The 18,626-nt window shown below is 39.3% G+C and overlaps 1 protein-coding gene across 2 annotated transcripts in view; it reads right to left on the bottom strand.

Annotated features, from left to right (window-relative positions):
- Positions 1-215: 215 nt before the first annotated feature.
- The window catches only part of LOC148655479 (transcription initiation factor TFIID subunit 4B-like), a 68,615-nt gene continuing 50,204 nt past the window's right edge, over positions 216-18,626 (bottom strand). For both annotated transcript variants that reach the window (XM_088641999.1, XM_088641998.1), the window contains exons 15-16: positions 16,624-16,743; positions 216-1,683 (exon numbers count right to left, since the gene is read on the bottom strand). In XM_088641999.1, the coding sequence (XP_088498125.1) occupies positions 1,540-1,683; positions 16,624-16,743 (264 nt within the window). In that variant the 3' untranslated portion in view covers positions 216-1,539. The remainder of the gene's footprint in view (positions 1,684-16,623; positions 16,744-18,626) is intronic.

Genomic DNA, 18,626 nt, shown 5'->3' with positions numbered 1-18,626 from the left:
TTGCTAGTAAAAGATTAACAACATTTCACTTACAACACTGCAAAGTTCCAGCAACCTTGACCTCTTTTATGTAAATATAAAAATATATTCAAGACTAATACAAATCAATATATTACTTTGACTTTGTACTTAAACTATGAAAATGGAACAGAAAAACATCATGATGATGTGCAGTACAGTTGTCTGTAGCAAAGGCAATATCTCTTGTAAACAAATCTTAGAAAACAGTTTATTCAACACAAATTTTAAATCCCAAAATAGATTTCAAGTGCATACTTCAGTAATTGATCAACTGAAATTCATAAGACTAACAAAAAACAGTTGAATTAACAGTGAACAGCACAAACACCACCACTCCTGCATACACAGGCATACAAGAGTAGTCTTCCCTGACATGGAAGAAAAAACAACAAATACAGTCTAGAAACACCCAGATTTGGTTTAAATAATTGTCAAAGTCTAGATATCATTTCAGGAAGTTTCTTAACATCTTAACATAACATTGCTAAACGTCAAGCTAACTTTTAACATCAATGTTAACTTTTAACACGTTAAATGACGTCATTCATAGTAATTAACTATGTTAATTTCACCTGGGTGAAAGTCTTTTCAAATATTCCTGCAGCACTTTCTCATGTGAGAAAAATAGGAACAAATTCAAATTAATTAAATCGCCACTGAAACGTTTCTGTTCTCGTACCTTATGCATATCCCTTATGGAAACACAAATAATTTGTCTTCCACTGGCCAAATAGGAGCCGTAATTCAGAAATAATCTTAACCATCATATAATCTCTATTTAACAGTGGGTCAAAATAAAAAAAATGATTAAAATGCAAAAAAATCATGGGAAACAATCCTACAATTTATAATGAAATCAGTATCATTTTCTTTACAGTATATATGTAGTCTACTAATACTATGCAGGCACTGCCGAATTTCTTATTTTCTTTGACTCACAATACTTTTAAATTGTAAAAATGGTCAAAAATATTTTAACACTGATTTTAAAATCCTCCTTAAAGATATGTTCAGAAACAAAATTCAGATTATGACAGGAATCCTGATCATCTTGAACAAAGATCTAGACAATTAAAAAAAAATCAAATCTGAGATTCGAAATATTGATGGTCTTGTAGAGCAAACTCCCCACTGCCAAAAGCACAAATTCTTTCCAAAAATCAGTGTTGCCTCCTCCTTATTTTACGACTGAAAACAAAAAAAGTATTTGAGTATTTGTAGAAAAGCTAATCTTATACTTGCAAAATACCGAATGGACTTGCTCTTCTGCATTGAGCAGATACAATCTTAGTTAAAAAAAAGCTTTTATCAAGTTACATGAATAGTATAGAAAACAAAGTGAAGTAATCTTGTACTAGAGACATATTCAAGATGGCAAAAGAACAACAGAAAAACAGCTGCAGACACTGTGCATATATTGCATGTAAACATTGTACAGCATACAAAATAACAACTGGAACTCGGAATAGTGCAACCCAGCTGTTTAGCTTCGTTGGCAGCAGCTGTGCTTGAAAGTTGCTACTTGAGCAAGGCACGGTAGAGGGCGAGTGAGTGCCGCAGTGATGGCTGCTGCTCCATGCAGAACAGGAGATCCCTGAGACTGGCCCTTGTGGTTCGCTGAAGGAGCCAAGACTTTGGAACGGCAGACAGCCCAGAGGAGCCCTGGAGAGAGAGCAGACGCAGACAGGAGAACATTCAACCAGGCGTAACGAAATGCGATTTGGACTCAAAACAAAAAAAGTGACTGATCATGAAAAACAAAACCCATTATACCACTGAACTGAGCTACCTTATCCATTAGCAAATTCGAGCATCATCAGCAGACATTGCTTTCTTTCAACTCAATGCTCCACGCTATTCAATTATTATAACCAATGGAGACTCTTCCCCCTGAGAGCAGATGTTTGGTGAGTGTACTGGTGCACTCTGGCTGCCATCGCATCATCCAGGTGGGGCTGCACATTGGTGGCGGTGAAGGCATTTTCCATTACCTGTAAAGTGCTTTAAGTGGAGTGTCCAGAAAAGCTCTATATAAGTATAACATTTCAGCAATACTTTAATAGATAGTCTTCTGGTTGCTTTCGCTGAGTAAGTGAACGTTCAAAGAAATCTTTCTTCTTGGACTCATTCATTATTCATCAATGTAGAGAACCGACTACCCTGAATGGTCAAGATCCAGACAAGAATTAGAAAACACCGCCAGATGAGATGCAAGAAATGTCGCACATGGAAGTACATAAGGCTTTATCTTTATATCATCTGTTGTGTACAGTATACATGAATATAGCCTCTCATAAAAAATGAATTACCAACTTTATACTTCCAAAGCGTCTCAGTTTGTCTATGTATCATTTATCAGTAAAAATGAAAGCCCACAGCAGCTGTGCTCGTTTCGTGGCGTATTGAAATAGAATATCACATGGCTAGTTACACTCTCTCAGGAGTATTTTAGCATTCATACAAATTATTTCTTTAAAAAAAAAAACGAACATTAAATGATGTATATGACAAAGCAATAATTATATAATAATGTCGGCCCACACGTTAGCGTCCTGGTCCGAATTTTTCACACATTCTGAATCGGAGCCCCCTTCAGTTTCTGCGTGGTAGGACAACTGTTTAAATCTATGATACGGGACATGGACAGGGCCAGCTGACCTCCGGCTTTGTCACAATGGAGCATGCAATGAAGATGATCCCGAGACAGTACCGTACTAGCTAGTACTCAGCTTCGTATGCAGCTCCGTACGAAATCGTGAAGTTCTTTGCAATTGACTCAGTTCATTTTAATTATGCTTCAAAGACAAATATCGTACAGCTATTTCTTAACTAGAGACACAGTGCAGTATGCCTCAGTTATAAAGTACATCTTTTTTCTTCATCTTCGTGATAAAACCACATCGGTCGAGAGCAATACAGAACCTGCAGCTACCTCTTTCAAACTTTCAAACTGGCAGCACTTTCCGAGGCCAGAATACCACCTTCCTGACGGCAGCAATGGATGCAGTTGTAACTCTCCGCTGCGAGAGGACGGGGCCCAAAGTGCTCCTCCTGCCTGCAGTCAGGCCTCTCACGCCTGCTCTGTCACAGGCTGAAGCCCAGCCCGCAGCCTTCTGGGAAACGCATGCTTTAGCCTTCAGCACAAAAAAACGTTTGGGCACAAGTACTGCAAAGCCATCTGGGTAATCTTTTTCAAAGGCTTTGGGTAATATTTGCAGTTTATATAGGCAAAAAGTAGTACTTAATTTCCATACCTACAAGCCTCAAGGAAATTTAAACCATTAATTAGAAACTAATTAAACTAAACTAATACAGAAAATTACACATTTTTCTGCTTTTGTTTTCTTTACTCTTCAGATGCTTGATTTTTTTTTCCTCCTATACATCACTGTCATAAATAATTTAAACCCGTATGGAAACAAATTAGCTTGCGTATGTTTTCTGGCTATCACAAATGCAAGAAATCCCAGTGAGAGTATTAAAAAGACAAACTGAATTCAATACAAAGAGTTAAGAAGAACAGCTGTTTATGAAAAGGTAGCTTATTATTTGTAGGCTCCCAAAGTTGTTTTTTTCAGAAATTAGTTTTACCAGTTTTGGACACCCAGCAGCAATATGCAATAAAGACCATTCACACTTAGAGCCAATCATGGTAGAAACTGCATCAAATAATCAGTTATAAAAATTGCTCAAACTAATACCAAAAACCAGTGAACCCCTTATATATGTAGTACTTCCATTTCCGATTCACTTATAAACTAATGTTTGTTCTTCATTTTGTTCCAAGTATTATCATGTGCCGACAGAGATTAAACCATTTTAATAATCACAGACCGTCTTGTAAAAGAGAAAGTAAAATGAGAATCTTGCACTGCAGAAGTGCTGGAAATGTACAAGCATCACCTTGTGATGCAATTAAGGACAGCCACAGAAGGCATATCCATGCAGCTCTAAGTGCATTTACATGTGCAGGAGAGAAAGACAAGGCATTCGAGTTCCAGATAAATATTCCACAGAAGGAGAACTTGAGTCGTTCTTTCTTAACCAAGCATGCCATCTTGATGGTTGCTTCCTTGATGCCTGAGGCTCCGTCTGATCATCCCTGCTGTGTACAAATGTGTCAAGACAAACCTGATCTGATCTAAGATCCTGACAGGCCATTCCAAGCTTCCCCTTGCCTTTTAAAACCGCTCACAAGGGACTGAAATATACAATTGAAAAGCTTCACGTGTATTAATATTTCAATGTCAATGTTCAAATCCTTCTGTGTTTTCATTGGAAGCATGTCATGTATACAAACACTAAGAGTCGATACACTGAAGACACCACGTAGAAATAAAACAAAAGCACACTAAAAACTGATTTACATTAAATATATATATATGCAAAACATAAAAATAAAAGTATCTAGATTCAGACAAATGGTCAGAATTACAACTGTCAGATTACATAATTGGAAAATGTGGAAAAAGCCGTTTCTGAAGGTTGCTGTTTTCTTATTGCATTCTACAAATACTTCTCGGTGCACAAATTACATTCTTTGGCTGTGCCTAAATGGTGCAATACTCTCGCAGTGCACATAAACACATTAAACAGCACTCGGTACTGTCTCCCCAACAGACACACATGCAGAAAACACATCCCTCCAGGGGCTGGGGGAAGGGGTTGCACACCGAAAGATGGGAACATTTCAGAGGGGATTAGAGCCACTTGGATGTGCCTTGTGTGCCGAGTGCTTCATTACACCCTTAAGGGCATATCTCACGATAACCTAACCCGTTCCTGCCCTACTGCAAAAAACAATCCGTGTTAATGTGTTGGTTTTGCCTCTACCCATCCTTGCCCAATTGGAAATTTCAATCTTAAATAATAATAATAATAATAAACTTTATTTTATATAGCGCCTTTAAAGGTGGCTTCTCAAAGCGCTTTACAGGATGACAATAACAATAAATAAGAAGACTACAACAATAAATAAGAAAATTTCACAAGACAGGACACAATTATAATTACAACAATACAACAATAACAATAGAGGAGACCGTGGAAGATGGTATTAAGAAGAGCAGAGGGGTGAAGAATGGAACCAGTTAAGTAAAGGCTTTTCTGAAAAGGAGGGTTTTGAGTCTGGATTTGAAGGAGTTTAGAGAAGGTGACTCTCTAATATCCTTGGGCAAGGAGTTCCAGAGCTTGGGGGCATAGCAGGAGAAGGCCCTGTCGCCCATACAATGTAGACGGGCTTGGGGGACAGTAAGGAGGGCAGAATTTGAAGAGCGGAGGTTGCGAGGTGGGGAGTAGTGCGATAAAAGTTCAGACAGGTATTGAGGTGCCAAGCCATGTAAAGCCTTGTAGGTGAGCATGAGGATTTTAAAGTCTACGCGGAATTTGACCGGAAGCCAGTGCAAGGACTCCAGGATAGGAGTAATGTGAACACTTGCACTAGATCTGGTCAGGATTCTGGCTGCTGAATTTTGGACATACTGCAGCTTGTTCAGAGTAGATTTAGATACCCCAGGGAGCAGAGCATTGCAGTAGTCAATTCGAGAGAATACAAATATGTTGATCAGCTTTTCAGCCACAGTTAATGATAGCATAGGGCGTAGTCTTGCGATATTTCTAAGGTGAAAAAAAGATGTTTTGACAGTATGCTGTACATGTGGGTCGAATGTTAAGCCAGAATCGAATATAACCCCAAGGTTTTTCAATTTTGATTGGAGCTCAAGTACAGAGCCATCTACAGACAGGGTTACAGGACTGGCTTTACGAAGTTGATGGGGGGTACCAATAAGCATGACTTCAGTCTTGTCACAGTTAAGATGAAGGAAGTTTTGAGTCATCCAAATTTTTATGTCAGAGATACAATTAGATAGAATAGAGACAGCCACATCAGTGTCGGGTTTGGTATGGATGTATATTTGAGTATCGTCAGCGTAAAAATGAAAGCTGAGGTCATGTGATCTTAAAAGCTGACCAAGTGGGAACATGTAAATGCTGAAGAGCAAGGGGCCCAGTATTGAGCCCTGAGGGACACCAGACTTGACAAGACCAATTTCAGACCTGTACCCATTGAGAGAGACAAAGTGACAGCGATCAGTGAGGTAAGACTTAAACCATTTGAGGGCAGTGTCAGAGACTCCAAACACAGTCTCGAGACGAGAAAGCAAGATGTTATGGTCAACAGTGTCAAAGGCAGCACTGAGATCAAGAAGGATGAGTATGGAAAGAGAACCAGAATCAGAAGCTATTAGGAGATTGTTGGTGACTTTGACTAGGGCGGTTTCTGTGCTGTGAAGTTGACGGAAGCCATATTGGAGGGGTTCGAAAAGGTTGTTTGTCATGAGGTGGTTATGTAACTGAAGTGTGACAGCACGTTCTAGAATTTTAGAGAGAAAGGGTAAGTTGGAGATACCGAAAGGGGGAAACATGAGAAAATGATGGTGCCTGTACTTTGACGTTTTCAGCTCTAAACCCACAAGCAATAACAAAGACAATAACAAAGACATCAACCTTAATCCATGAACCAAACCATCAACCTTGGCTTAAATTTATGAGTAAAGACTCTAAAACATAGTTTATTAATACCACAATACTTTGCCTTCCAAGATTTCAAACATAATCCTATGATCTATGATTCCTATACTAACATTTGTAACCTTGTCTACAAACTTTAGCAGTACAGAAAGCAAACATTTCCCCCATGTTCAACCTTTTAAAGTGATGAGCTTTGATTATTTACAAAAAACGTTACCTAGAAAAAATGTAGCATCTACATAATCGGTTTTATGGCTTAATAAAATAAACCTTTATTTAACAAATTTAAGAACAAATTCTCATTTACAAAGATGGCCCGGATGCTACCCATGTAGAAAACAATTCTGTTTGGGGCATCAGAGTAATGTAGCCTGCAGAAGGACAGTAGTGCCCTACCTACAATTTGAACCAACACCCTAGCAGTGTGGATTCAGGGTTTATTCAATGATAAATCTTAAATTTCCAAATTTGTGCTACCAGATATTTTCGGGTGTTTAACCAGAATGACTATTAAACCAAAGTGCATGAACTACAGTATTTGCATCTATTATTAAAAGCATAATAAGCTTCACCAGGTGCTGTATTCTGTAACTGCAATGGCTAATGTCAGCAATATCACTTCACCACCTGACTAAAGAAAAGTACCACCAAACCTCTTTGAGAATGTGAACAATGTAGTTAAAGGTATATCTACTGCATAAACGAAGATTTCCATCAAGCTACCAAACAGAAAAATAAAAATCCATTGGCTTTGATAAAGGTTAACTCTGTGCTGGTGTGAAGACCACAAGAGAAGAGAGAAAACTTAATTTCAGAAATAAACTTTATAAGAGTATTGTTCCTATGGATGCATCTTGCCCGTGGCCTAGTTTCCACGGCCCAGGTCCACACGGCAGTTCCAAAGGCCCGCGGCCCGCGGCCCGCGGCCCGCGGCCTCCAGCCTCAGTGTGCCTGATCCGGGCAGGTTCTCTGGGTTTCAGCTGAACCATCATGGGAGTCCAGTTCACATCGTCCTATGTCTGGCTCCTCACCTACCACCAATTTTACCGAGGGTAACCCTACCAGGAGCACAAAGCCCCCTGCATCTCTCTCAGCTGGCCTGAGGGCTCCTGGGAGTCCCTCAGGAGGAGCTGGAGGAAGGGAAGTCAGGTCTGCGCTGCTCAGCCCGTTACCACCGAAACCCTCTGGTTAGAAAATGAATAGATGGATGTTTCTAGTTACTATATAATGTATTTCAATAGGATGCATATAATGAAGAAAGTCAATAATTCAGTTGTGTGCTTGGAGCCTGCTATCATCTCCAACGCCATCTGAAACTCACCTTCTGGATTAAACTCTTAATACATGGTGCTTGAGAATCTGTGACAGTCATGTGATTCCTCATCATACAGTAGACTAACCATTATAAACAAATCAATGCAGAAAGCTGGCTCAAGTGCCCGAGCGCCAGGTTGCAATACCTCATCAAGCAGAGGAAGCGATTTTCCGTTTTCTGTCTGACCTCTTAATCCAGCCCCCTCACATAAATATTTGCTCTAATAACCCTCTTACACAATTGGAGAAAAAAAAGGATCTGCTGCAGACCAACTGGAATAAAGCCCTCAGCCAGCCACTGATGTGTGACTTCACTGCCCTCCGGAGGTACAGAGGACCTGTTTGCTTCCATAGAGAACAGCCTTCTGTCTATTATCTGCAATTAAATCCCTAGGCAGTAGCTTTTATTCTTCTCTTCTTCATAGGAAAATATCCAGTTTCATCAGCTCAAACACAGGTACACTGCAAAGGCAACTTCTGATAAAAAAAAACACTCATTATGGAGGAAGAATCACTACTAATGTAATCTGAGAAGGAAGGATGGCGGCACTTAATTTCTCACTCATTAAAATCAAAAATAAAAACTGAGAGGCAATAAATTAAAAGACCAGAATGAATAATGTCTTTCACTCAAGACATCCAAGTAACAATTAACAATCGAAGGCCACAACCCTTTTTGCTTTCACAGGCCAGTAATGGTTTTGCTCGACTGAGACTGAGGCCCTGTTGCCAAAGTAAAAAATAAACGGCAAGAAAATCCGGGCGAAGCCGCATCTTCACCCCCTCCCGGCTCCGCGGAGAGAAAAGGGCAGTTTGTGTCCCGGTCCTGCACGGCAGGTCAGAGTTCCTGAGAGTCACATGGCCAGCCCGCAGGGTCTGGGGAGGAGAGGAGAAGGCCGCTCTGCAGTGCAGCTGCCAGCTCCGAGTTGAAAAGGAGGTCAATTCAACAGGATGCAATGGAAGGGCCTGAGGCCATGTTCTAAATGAAACAAACCCCTGGGGACTCGCAGTAACCCAGCAGCGACGTCCTTTATAATTCGCAGGAACTTGCGGGAGGTGAAAGTATGCCTTTTATGTAGTCATTAGCCTAGGAACCTTTTATAAAAAAAAAAAAATAACTCAGGAAAAAAAATCCCCTCTAGCGGTGTTCAGTACTAAAATCCTTCACCTTCGTCTCTCGGAAATAAAAAGAACCTTCTATCCTTCCTTCCCTTTTAATGAAGCACTTTATGGCTTGTCAAAAGGAGCTGATGCGCGGATACAAACTAGCAAGTTTACTTTTCATTTTTACATCATCATAAAAAAGTGTTTTTTTTATACTGACTCCATGGAGAAAAAAAAAGAGCCAACGTCCGCAAGTAACGGCAGAACAGCTCATTAAACAAAAAATAACCTTAAACGAAGTCCCTTTAGGAAAAAAAAAAACTTCATTAACAGGTTTTGAGTCTGTCTTTCAATGTTAAAACTGCCAGAAAGTGTTCTATTAACACTTGCCCCCTTTCTTAAACAAAGCAAGGAGGAGCCCATCTGTTATACTATAATATACATTTCACAGCATGTCTGCATTAAGTAAAAATATAAGCAGGATTATAAACATGATGAAATGTGGCTGTGCACATGATAAGATCAGGCCTTGTGATTAGAAGAACCAGAAAAACCACAAATGAGAGGGGAGATTTGGCTGGTTTACAATAGGCAAGTAGGTAAACATGCAGGTATCACGTTGGTATGTACAGATCACAATGTTAATTAAAAAATCACCTATCAATGCAGTACATGGACCTTATTTCACTTATCTGCACTAATACATGACAGTTATTAACAAAGCAACTTGATGTATTTCTTCTTCTAAAGCGTAAAATACCAGATGTAAATAATGGGGGTAACCATATCCTATTAGTATTATAACAATGTAATCAACACTTATTAGGCAGGCTCAGGAAATATATTTAAAATGCAGCTGTTATTGTTTTAATTTGTTTACAGATATGTGCCAAATGAGAACAATTGCATAACAAGTATTTTCAATACCTTAAGACTTTTTTATGGTTTTAGTTACCATGATTACTCAATTACTGTTCTAGCATATAATCAACACTTTATATTAGAATAAATGGAGTGTGTGTTTCTGGGCATTTCTCCATAAATGTGTTGCAGACCACTTTCTTTAAAAGAAATAAGCAAATATGGCACAACTAAGTGACAATGATAGTATATATTCTATTTAAGGGACAAGATTATGACTCATCTTCAGTTATTACAGTAGAGGAGGTAAAAACATATTCCAACATTAGCTGTGGTTACAGATTCTGGTGAACATTATACATACAGCAATAAAGGCTAATGGTGATTATTCACACCAAGGAAAGGCTAAATTCTAGTTTATAGAAAATGTAATGCTGTAATAACACACAGTGTCTAATGCTTGGTAACATGCCTGTGCCTATTCTTATCACAAGTCTATATTTAAGATATGAACTCACTACACAATTTCTAGAGAACAGTGTCCATTCATGCAGGGGTGTGTCAGACAGAGAGTAACCTTGAGGACATCAGAGCTGCTGGATAAGCTACAACTACATGTGCTTCAATCAAGGTTCAGAGAAAGGCCATTTACTCAGCCTGCTGCCAGCCATATCAGACAGACATCAGCCTCAAAGACAGCATGAATTCACAATTACATCTAGAGTCAGGTGTGATAAGCTTACAGATTCAAGAACTTGCCTGGGTACAGACAATGAAATGAAAAACCAAAACCACTACTTCAGTAGTTAGATACATCAGTCTGGTTCTTTTTGGAACCTGGGTACTTGTTCTGAAGAACAGTAGCATCCATCTGCTTTTGGATGACACCTTCTGAGGAGCAAATCAAAAAGCAACTCACTGACACAGAAACTCAGGGACATAAGCTCTCACCAGACACACACATTAAAAGTAAAGAACAACACATTACCTTCATTGCAAATATCACTCAAGGACTGCATATGAAACGGACAGAACACAAGGACTTTCATGTGTAAATTTAGGAGCCTCATTTGAACGCTACCTAAAATCGAAGAAGTTATGTTGTAAAACCATTTTTCTATCACAGGTTGAAAATTCTGCACAATCTTGGATGCATTTTCTTACTTCTCTGCTTTCTTAAACTCAGATATAAGGTTATCACTTCAGAATTTAAACACAGTGAAAGCTTAGCTATGATTATCTTATTCTTGTGTAGAAAGGTTTACTCTGTGACTTTAGATCACATACTTAATCTTTTCCTCAAGGATACATGAAAATAAGAGTGCTGTACCCTGGAATCTTGTGTTTTTTACCATTAAACCTGTCTGGCCTTCAGCATTGTTCTAAACAAATCAGCTACACTTATCTATGGCTCATGTCTTCACAACTTATTCTGCATCTTCAGCTGAGATTAAAAATGTTAAGCCTAGAGTCACAATATGTCATTTATTTTGCTTCAGCTTTTTTCACACAATTACCTCTGCAATTAAACAAATATTTTTGCTTGTAATCATGTATGGCAAATAACTGCCATCATTATACTTTAATTTGTCAAGTTAGGAGGAGACAGAGCAAAAATAACTTTGTCAGTGCATTAACAATTAAACAACATAAATTTCTTAATTTCTTGGCAAATTGTAGCCTATTAGTCTTGAAACAATTTTAATAGGATCTTTTAGGTATCATGCATTGTAACATGCACTGTAAATTACAGACACTGCAGAATATATTTCAGGGATGCAAACACTATTTACTGCTATTAAAATAAGCAAGGATACTCAGTGCAGTAGATGCAAAAAATGCAACTGAAAACTGTAATCAATATACCCTACATACACACTATCTGCAAATGTTCAACACATTACTTTGACAATTGATCAAATTTATCAATCATAAATTTACAAAAATATACTGTATTTAATAGTATAATAAGGATTACAAACAAGAGTAGGCCATTTGACTTATTTAGGTTGTACGTTGGTTAGTATATAATTAATCCAAGGATCTCATTTCCTGAAAGAAGGAAGGGTACAATCTTCAACAGTATGACTGTGCAGCTTTTTCCCTACCCCTACAACTGTTTGGGGATAAGAGTGTCTCCTGTTCTCAGTTTCAAATTAACTTTTACATTTTGTTCTGTGGTTTCCGTTTTCCTGCTTAACCTGAGTAGGAGATCACTTTATTATCCATATACAATTTCTTGCATTATTAATTTGTCTTTTCACATACCCCAGCTTGGTCTCCATGAGACACACACAAAGACAGGGAGAGAAGTTTGGGGTCAGAGCGCAGGGTCAGCCATTGTACAGCGCCCCTGGAGCAGCTGGTGTTAAGGGCCTTGCTCAGGGGCCCAACAGAGTAGGATTCCTCTGCTGGCTGTGGGATCTGAACCGGCAACCTTCAAGCCACAGGCACAGATCCTTAGCCAAAGTGCCATCGCTCCTACCTCCAAAAAATATGGAACGCTTCACGAATTTGCATATCATCCAGTCCAGTAAATGCACTGGACTGAGACTGCTGATGCCACTGAAGATTTTTGAATTCTTGTATCACGTCCCCGATAGTATTTACTGGTCAGTTCTTAAAAATATCAGTCACTGTCAGTACAGGACATTCCTTCAAGCCCTGGAACGTTTCTGGTTGCTCTTCTCTGCATTGACACCAGAGCAGCAATATCTTTTCTATAACTAAAGACTGATTATCAAAATTATAGAAAATATTCAAAAACTGGCCTTATTTATACCATAGACAATTTTAGTTAATAACTCTGGCATTCTGGCTGCTTTCGCATCGTCCAGGTGGGGCTGCACACAGGTGGTGGTGGAGGGGAGTCCCCATGACCTGTAAAGCACTTTGAGTGGAGTGTCCAGAAAAGCGCTATATAGGTGTAAGGAATTATTATTATGATTAATTTCTTCTTTACTATTAATGTCTCTATGAGACAACAGCTGACTGCAGGAATCTTTAACTGGCTGATCTTCACGTTTCGGCATACAGCTACTCGGGATAGCGGTGTTTGTCGAAAGCCGAGAGAGCCCAGGTCTGTTCTTCCCGCCCGAACCTCAGCGGCACTCAGAACCGTCTCAGTCACAGTCGGCTCGTGGCATGGCCCAGGATCGAGTGCACAACGCAGGGACTGTGGCGAGTGTCTTTACAGGTTGAGTCACTCTGCAGGCCTCTCATACCTCTCTGGCTCCAATCCTGCTTGCTTACCGATGACCCCAGCACATGCGCTTACATCTTTTAGAATACGTCTCTTATCCAGTATTGCTGCTCCTAGAAATGCATTACTTCTATATTTTAAATGGGTGACAGTTATGTGTTTTTACATTGTCAAAAGAGTGTATTGTGAAATAAAAGCATATTTTAAACTTTTAACTAAACTAATAAGATAGTTGCATTAAAAACATAACCTCTTATGTCTTCCCAATGCTTTAATTCTATCACCAAGTCATTTAGGGAAGAAACACACATCTGCTATGAAGATGGAATTTTCTTGTTTCAAAGCTAACATTTACTTCTATATCTTCCAGATGTAAGTGAACAAACCTTTCAAATATCACATTTACACAAAGAGCATGGGATAAAGATTTACACAATTTACTGTAGCTCCAAAGGCAACAAATCAAATCAGATACAGCAAACACCTGCACACCTCAGACTCTGAACAGCTAGTGTTTGTTGCGTGTACTGCCACAGCTGCTTCCTTCTCAAACCCACTGAGTGACAAAAATTTAAGCACCAGACTACAAAAAATATAAATGTTGAATATCTGCTCTTCATCTGAGGAGAAATTTAAGAACATTGGATTTTTAATTTAAAACAAACTAAGGTCTACTGTCAGCAGCCATATCACCCTGCAACTCACAACTGGCAACCCACTGAAGCTCAGCAGGTGTGAGCCTGGTCAGTACCTGGATGGGAGACCTCCTGGGAAAAACTAAGGTTGCTGCTGGAAGAGGTGTTAGTGGGGCCAGCAGGGGGCGCTCACCCTGCGGTCCATGTGGGTCCTAATGCCCCAGTATAGTGACGGGGACACTATACTGTAAACAGGCGCCGTCCTTCGGATGAGACGTAAAACCGAGGTCCTGACTCTCTGTGGTCATTAAAAATCCCAGGGCGCTTCTCGAAAAGAGTAGGGGTGTAACCCCGGTGTCCTGGCCAAATTTCCCCCCTGGCCTTTACTCCATCATGGCCTCCTAATAATCCCCCTCTATGAATTGGCTACATTACTCTGCTCTCCTCCCCACTGATAGCTGATGTGTGGTGAGCGTTCTGGCGCACTATGGCTGCCGTCGCATCATCCAGGTGGATGCTGCACATTGGTGGTGGTGGAGGGGGGTCCCCATTACCTGTAAAGCGCTTTGAGTGGAGTGTCCAGAAAAGCGCTATATAAGTGTAAGCAATTATTATTATTATTATTACTGTGAAGTCAATTCCATTTTGTTTTAACTACAGCAAGCACTCGAATGATATTAAATTATTTCTGACGTTTCAAAAACTGAAGTATTAAACACTAGCCGATGTACAGTAAAAATCAAAGAATCACGTTTTGTGGCATAACTTTAAAAAAAAACTATCCTTTAAAATGATACTTAGAACACCACCTCCTTATCTCAAAGGAAACTATTATCTCGAGTGTCTCTTGAGTCCTTGGTTAGGGCCAGAACTTCCAGTTCCTCACTGCTTGTTGTGCAGAAATGGAGTGGTGCCAATATGTAAAACTTAACACCTGTGAGCTCCCATTTTCAGTCCAAGTCTTGTCTTTCCAGAAGGTGGCACTGAGCGGTATTAAGTTTACTGCCGCAGGCAGCTCATTGGATAGGCATGGCTCAAAACAAAGGGGAAATTCAGTGTAATTGATGTGTTCTTCTTTTTCTTCTGCCACAAGTCCAGGGTTGCCAAAAGGACTGACAAAGCAATTGGTACAGGTATTACAATAAGACATAACAACAATAACAACTGTAATAATAATTCCTAGGGTTTATACAGTTGTCTTTCAATACAAACTGATAACATAAAAAATATTTTCATTAATCAGTACTGTGAATATTTATATTTTTCCATCACTGACTGAAAACATTCAAAATGTTATGCTAGTTCCAATGCCTCTGGCATACAAAAGAAGTTTGTAATTTTTACTTTGCAAATAAAGCAATGACACCCAAAGAATAGGAGCTATATTACTAATCTACAGTAAAGTACGTTAAAAACTACACTGTTAACCAAACCAGTGGACTTGCTGCTTTCCCTTGGGTCTGTCTAAGCTCTATGTATGTAACTGCAACCAATGGAAAGCAGCTATATGCAAAATTTCCTATCTAGACATCTCAAAGCTCTTTACATTCGTGATGAATCGTTAGAAAGAACATGCTGAGATGAAGAAAAAAGCAGCACTTCTGTATTAAAAGTTAGAAAAGGCTAGTCGGACGAAATGTGTTGTTAAATGGTTTGTGAAGTCAAACAATCTTTCTCCTCATCTAATAGAAATAAATGCTAACTGTCTATATAAACAGAGTAGTGCAGAATAAGCTGACTCCTCAGTGAACTATCACGTTAGAGATGCAAAGAACTACTGCATGAACCAAGAAAGCAGATGGGGATACAGCAATGTCCTTGAGGATTAGGGGGGGAATGAAAAATGCAAGTGGAAAGGGGAGGTTAATCAGACTAACGTGAACAGAACCCCATTACCAAAACACAGGGCTCCTGAGATCCAGCACAACTGGCTCGTGCCACACAGATTTAAATACCAGCAGCACGTAAGACAGCAGAGCTGCACAAGAGGCACGCATGAGTAGGTCTGAACTAAAATGCAGAGCAGAAATGGAACAGAGGATTTAAAAACCATCTTGCTATGAAGGAAGAAAAAAAACACTTGTTACAATGACCTACTTTAAAGGTTTCATGCTTGGAGAATGTTTTAAGCAGACACTAACTCAGACATGTAAGAAAAAAGCATCCATGCAAAACAGCACTGGCTCTGACTTTCTGCGACCTTAAAAAAGCATATCGTCCATAAGATCCACTTTGTATTAGCAAGAAAAAAGGTACAGGATTCAGACAACCATTACAGTTAAGAACATTATTTTTCACACAGTAATTTTTAAAGCAGCTGTGCCAGAAGGATAAAGTATAAAACTGATTGGATATTTGTGTGACCAGTGTTTGTTTTTAAATCATACATTAAATGTATATTATAAATAAATATTTTAAGTAGAGTTCCACAGCATTACCACCTTGTAGCCTGATCTTTTTATAACTCAAGGTAAGCAAGGCTGGCCTAGTTAGTTGCAGGATGGGAGGCTGCTGCTGCAAGAGGTGACGATAGACCAGTAGGTGTCACTCTTCCCATCGTACCAGTATTTCCAAAGCACAGGAGCACTAATCTCAGTGACCTGCCTAAAGTCCACTCTGGGTTTGTACAGTCTGATCTACCTGAAGTTCCCCCGTTATTCAATTGATGAAAACTTCTCACTTCTCTGCCTGATCTGCTGTGTGTTGGGGACACTGGGGCCTAACGGCTGACATTTATTACTGAATAACACCAGATTCGTTTTTAGAAAAAATAAAAGGACTGTGAATATTAGTGGCAACTGAATATCTGTGATTAGCAATTGTTTTAAATTTATTTTATTCTAAAATAAATAATTAGATAAAACGAGAGTATACTAAACAAAATCATGCAGATCCACTTAACAGTGAAAGAGACGCCGCTTTTATCAGAACAGTTCATGACGATGCATTTAGTACCTCGCTTCCAGATCCATTGACTTGAGAATCTAGGGGCCGCTTCTTCCTGGGCCCAATAGCTGCCAGTGCTGTCAGATTTGCATCTCTCTGCTGCATCTGAGCCAGTTCCAGCTGCTGCATCTGTTGTTTAAAAAACAATTTGTTAATAAGCAAAGTGTCCAGTGTTTCATGTAGGGTCTTTTCATTGGTTGCAAAGCTGAATACTGAGATCATGCAGCAGAGACTTAACCACAGCCAGTACTAGTAGACTTACTTCTGACCTGTCAATATATATATACATTATACAAATATCTTTAACTTACAGACTTACAAACACATATTACTGACCAAAATTATTAAAAAGCATGCTGTTAAAGATCACCTAAATATTTTCTTTTCAGAAAAGCTAAAATCCTAATGAAAATACATAGCTTAAGGAAAGAGTGGTTTATAAATGCTAGAAATACTGAGCTAGTGTCATAGCCACAGCTGTGTTTGTTACCCTCCTGTAGTTTCTAAGCATATGTGCGTTTCCAAAGCATTCTTCGCCACTGTTCCAACAATCCTGTAATACAGTCTGAGATCTCTTCTCCGATCTTTTGTTTATAGTTCTCAACGTGACATCACATACACAGAGCTGCCATCTGAGAGAGCCGCTCCAGGAACACAAACATTCCTGATCCTTTTACACTTGTAAGATATCTAAGAGAACTGAGTCCAGTCCAGGGTGTGCCCTGCTTGTGCCTGCTGCTCACCAAAATAAGGCCCAGCTTCCCCATGACCCTGAATTGAATGAAGCGTTTAAAATAAAATGGATGGAGGTGTTATTCACATTTATGAAGATAAAATAAGAATTGCACCTTTAAATGTAGATATTTACCTACAAACTATTATCAGCTTTAATTAATCTTGAAAGAAGATCCTAATTTACAAAATCATAAGGTTAACAGACAATAGGAAATTACTGGACCAACGTAGGTCGCCTGGTTTTGAGAACATAATTGACCCAAGGATGTTCAGTCACTCCTTGACAGAAGTGATGGAAACAGCTTCCTGGCTGAGCACCTTGTTCCATGCTCCCACCATCTTCTTACTCCTGACTCCTCCTCTTTTAAATCCTTATTTTGGATTGTGCACAGTGAACAGTCATTATTCTGAAGATCAGAGATCAGAATAAAATAAACATTTTATATGTGCAACAGCATAAGTGCACATCACAAAGGAGTAAACATGAAATAGGTTTATTCCATGCTGAAAAAAAGAAGAAAGAAAACACAATGTTTCGGTCATGGAGCCTTCTTCAGGTAATCCTTCTCCATGGCCGAAACGTGTTTTCTTTCTTCTTTTTTTCCAGCATGGAATAAACCTATTACTTGTTCCTTTGCAGCCTATGCATGCTGACGCAGCTACCCACCTGAACTAAAGAGTAAACGTTGGGTATTGAGTAATCATATTATTTCGAGATTTGCCTCTCGTATACATTCATATAGAAATATACCATTGCATAAGTTTAACACAAGAAAACAGGACCTCAGAAGTGCAGTACATGTAACTCTACAGTTGCATACTGTATAGCCTTCATCTGTTACTGCATTTTATCAATTTCATTAGTTTTCAGTGGTAAGGAGAATAAATACCACAGATCCACAGCAACATGTCAATAAAATACAAACAGACAAAACTAGTCTCGCAATAACACATGCTTTTCTCCTATGCAGCACACAGGAATCGTACACAAGCTCCCTCTCACATACACTCACACCACCCAATCTTACTCAGACACACACACACACATCCAACCTCAGGTGCTTTCATTTGATTCTATTCCCCATTTGCCAAGGGGCCCAGCTCTAGCTAGCTCCAATATTAGGCTCAATTAAAATAAGCTCCAATTAGTGGAGCTTTTTCTCTAAGGCAAAGAAAGTCAGGAAATGGATATTGGGAAATGTAAAAGTCAGCTACTGTGAGGAGGCAGTCGACGTAAATGAACTTATTTGTTGATTTCTACAGTTGCTATGTGGAGA

The sequence above is a fragment of the Lepisosteus platostomus genome, chromosome 8 (assembly GCF_059453375.1).
Source record: "Lepisosteus platostomus isolate fLepPlt1 chromosome 8, fLepPlt1.hap1, whole genome shotgun sequence".
NCBI classification, from domain to species: domain Eukaryota; kingdom Metazoa; phylum Chordata; class Actinopteri; order Semionotiformes; family Lepisosteidae; genus Lepisosteus; species Lepisosteus platostomus.
This window is presented reverse-complemented; position numbering and strand designations above follow the sequence as displayed.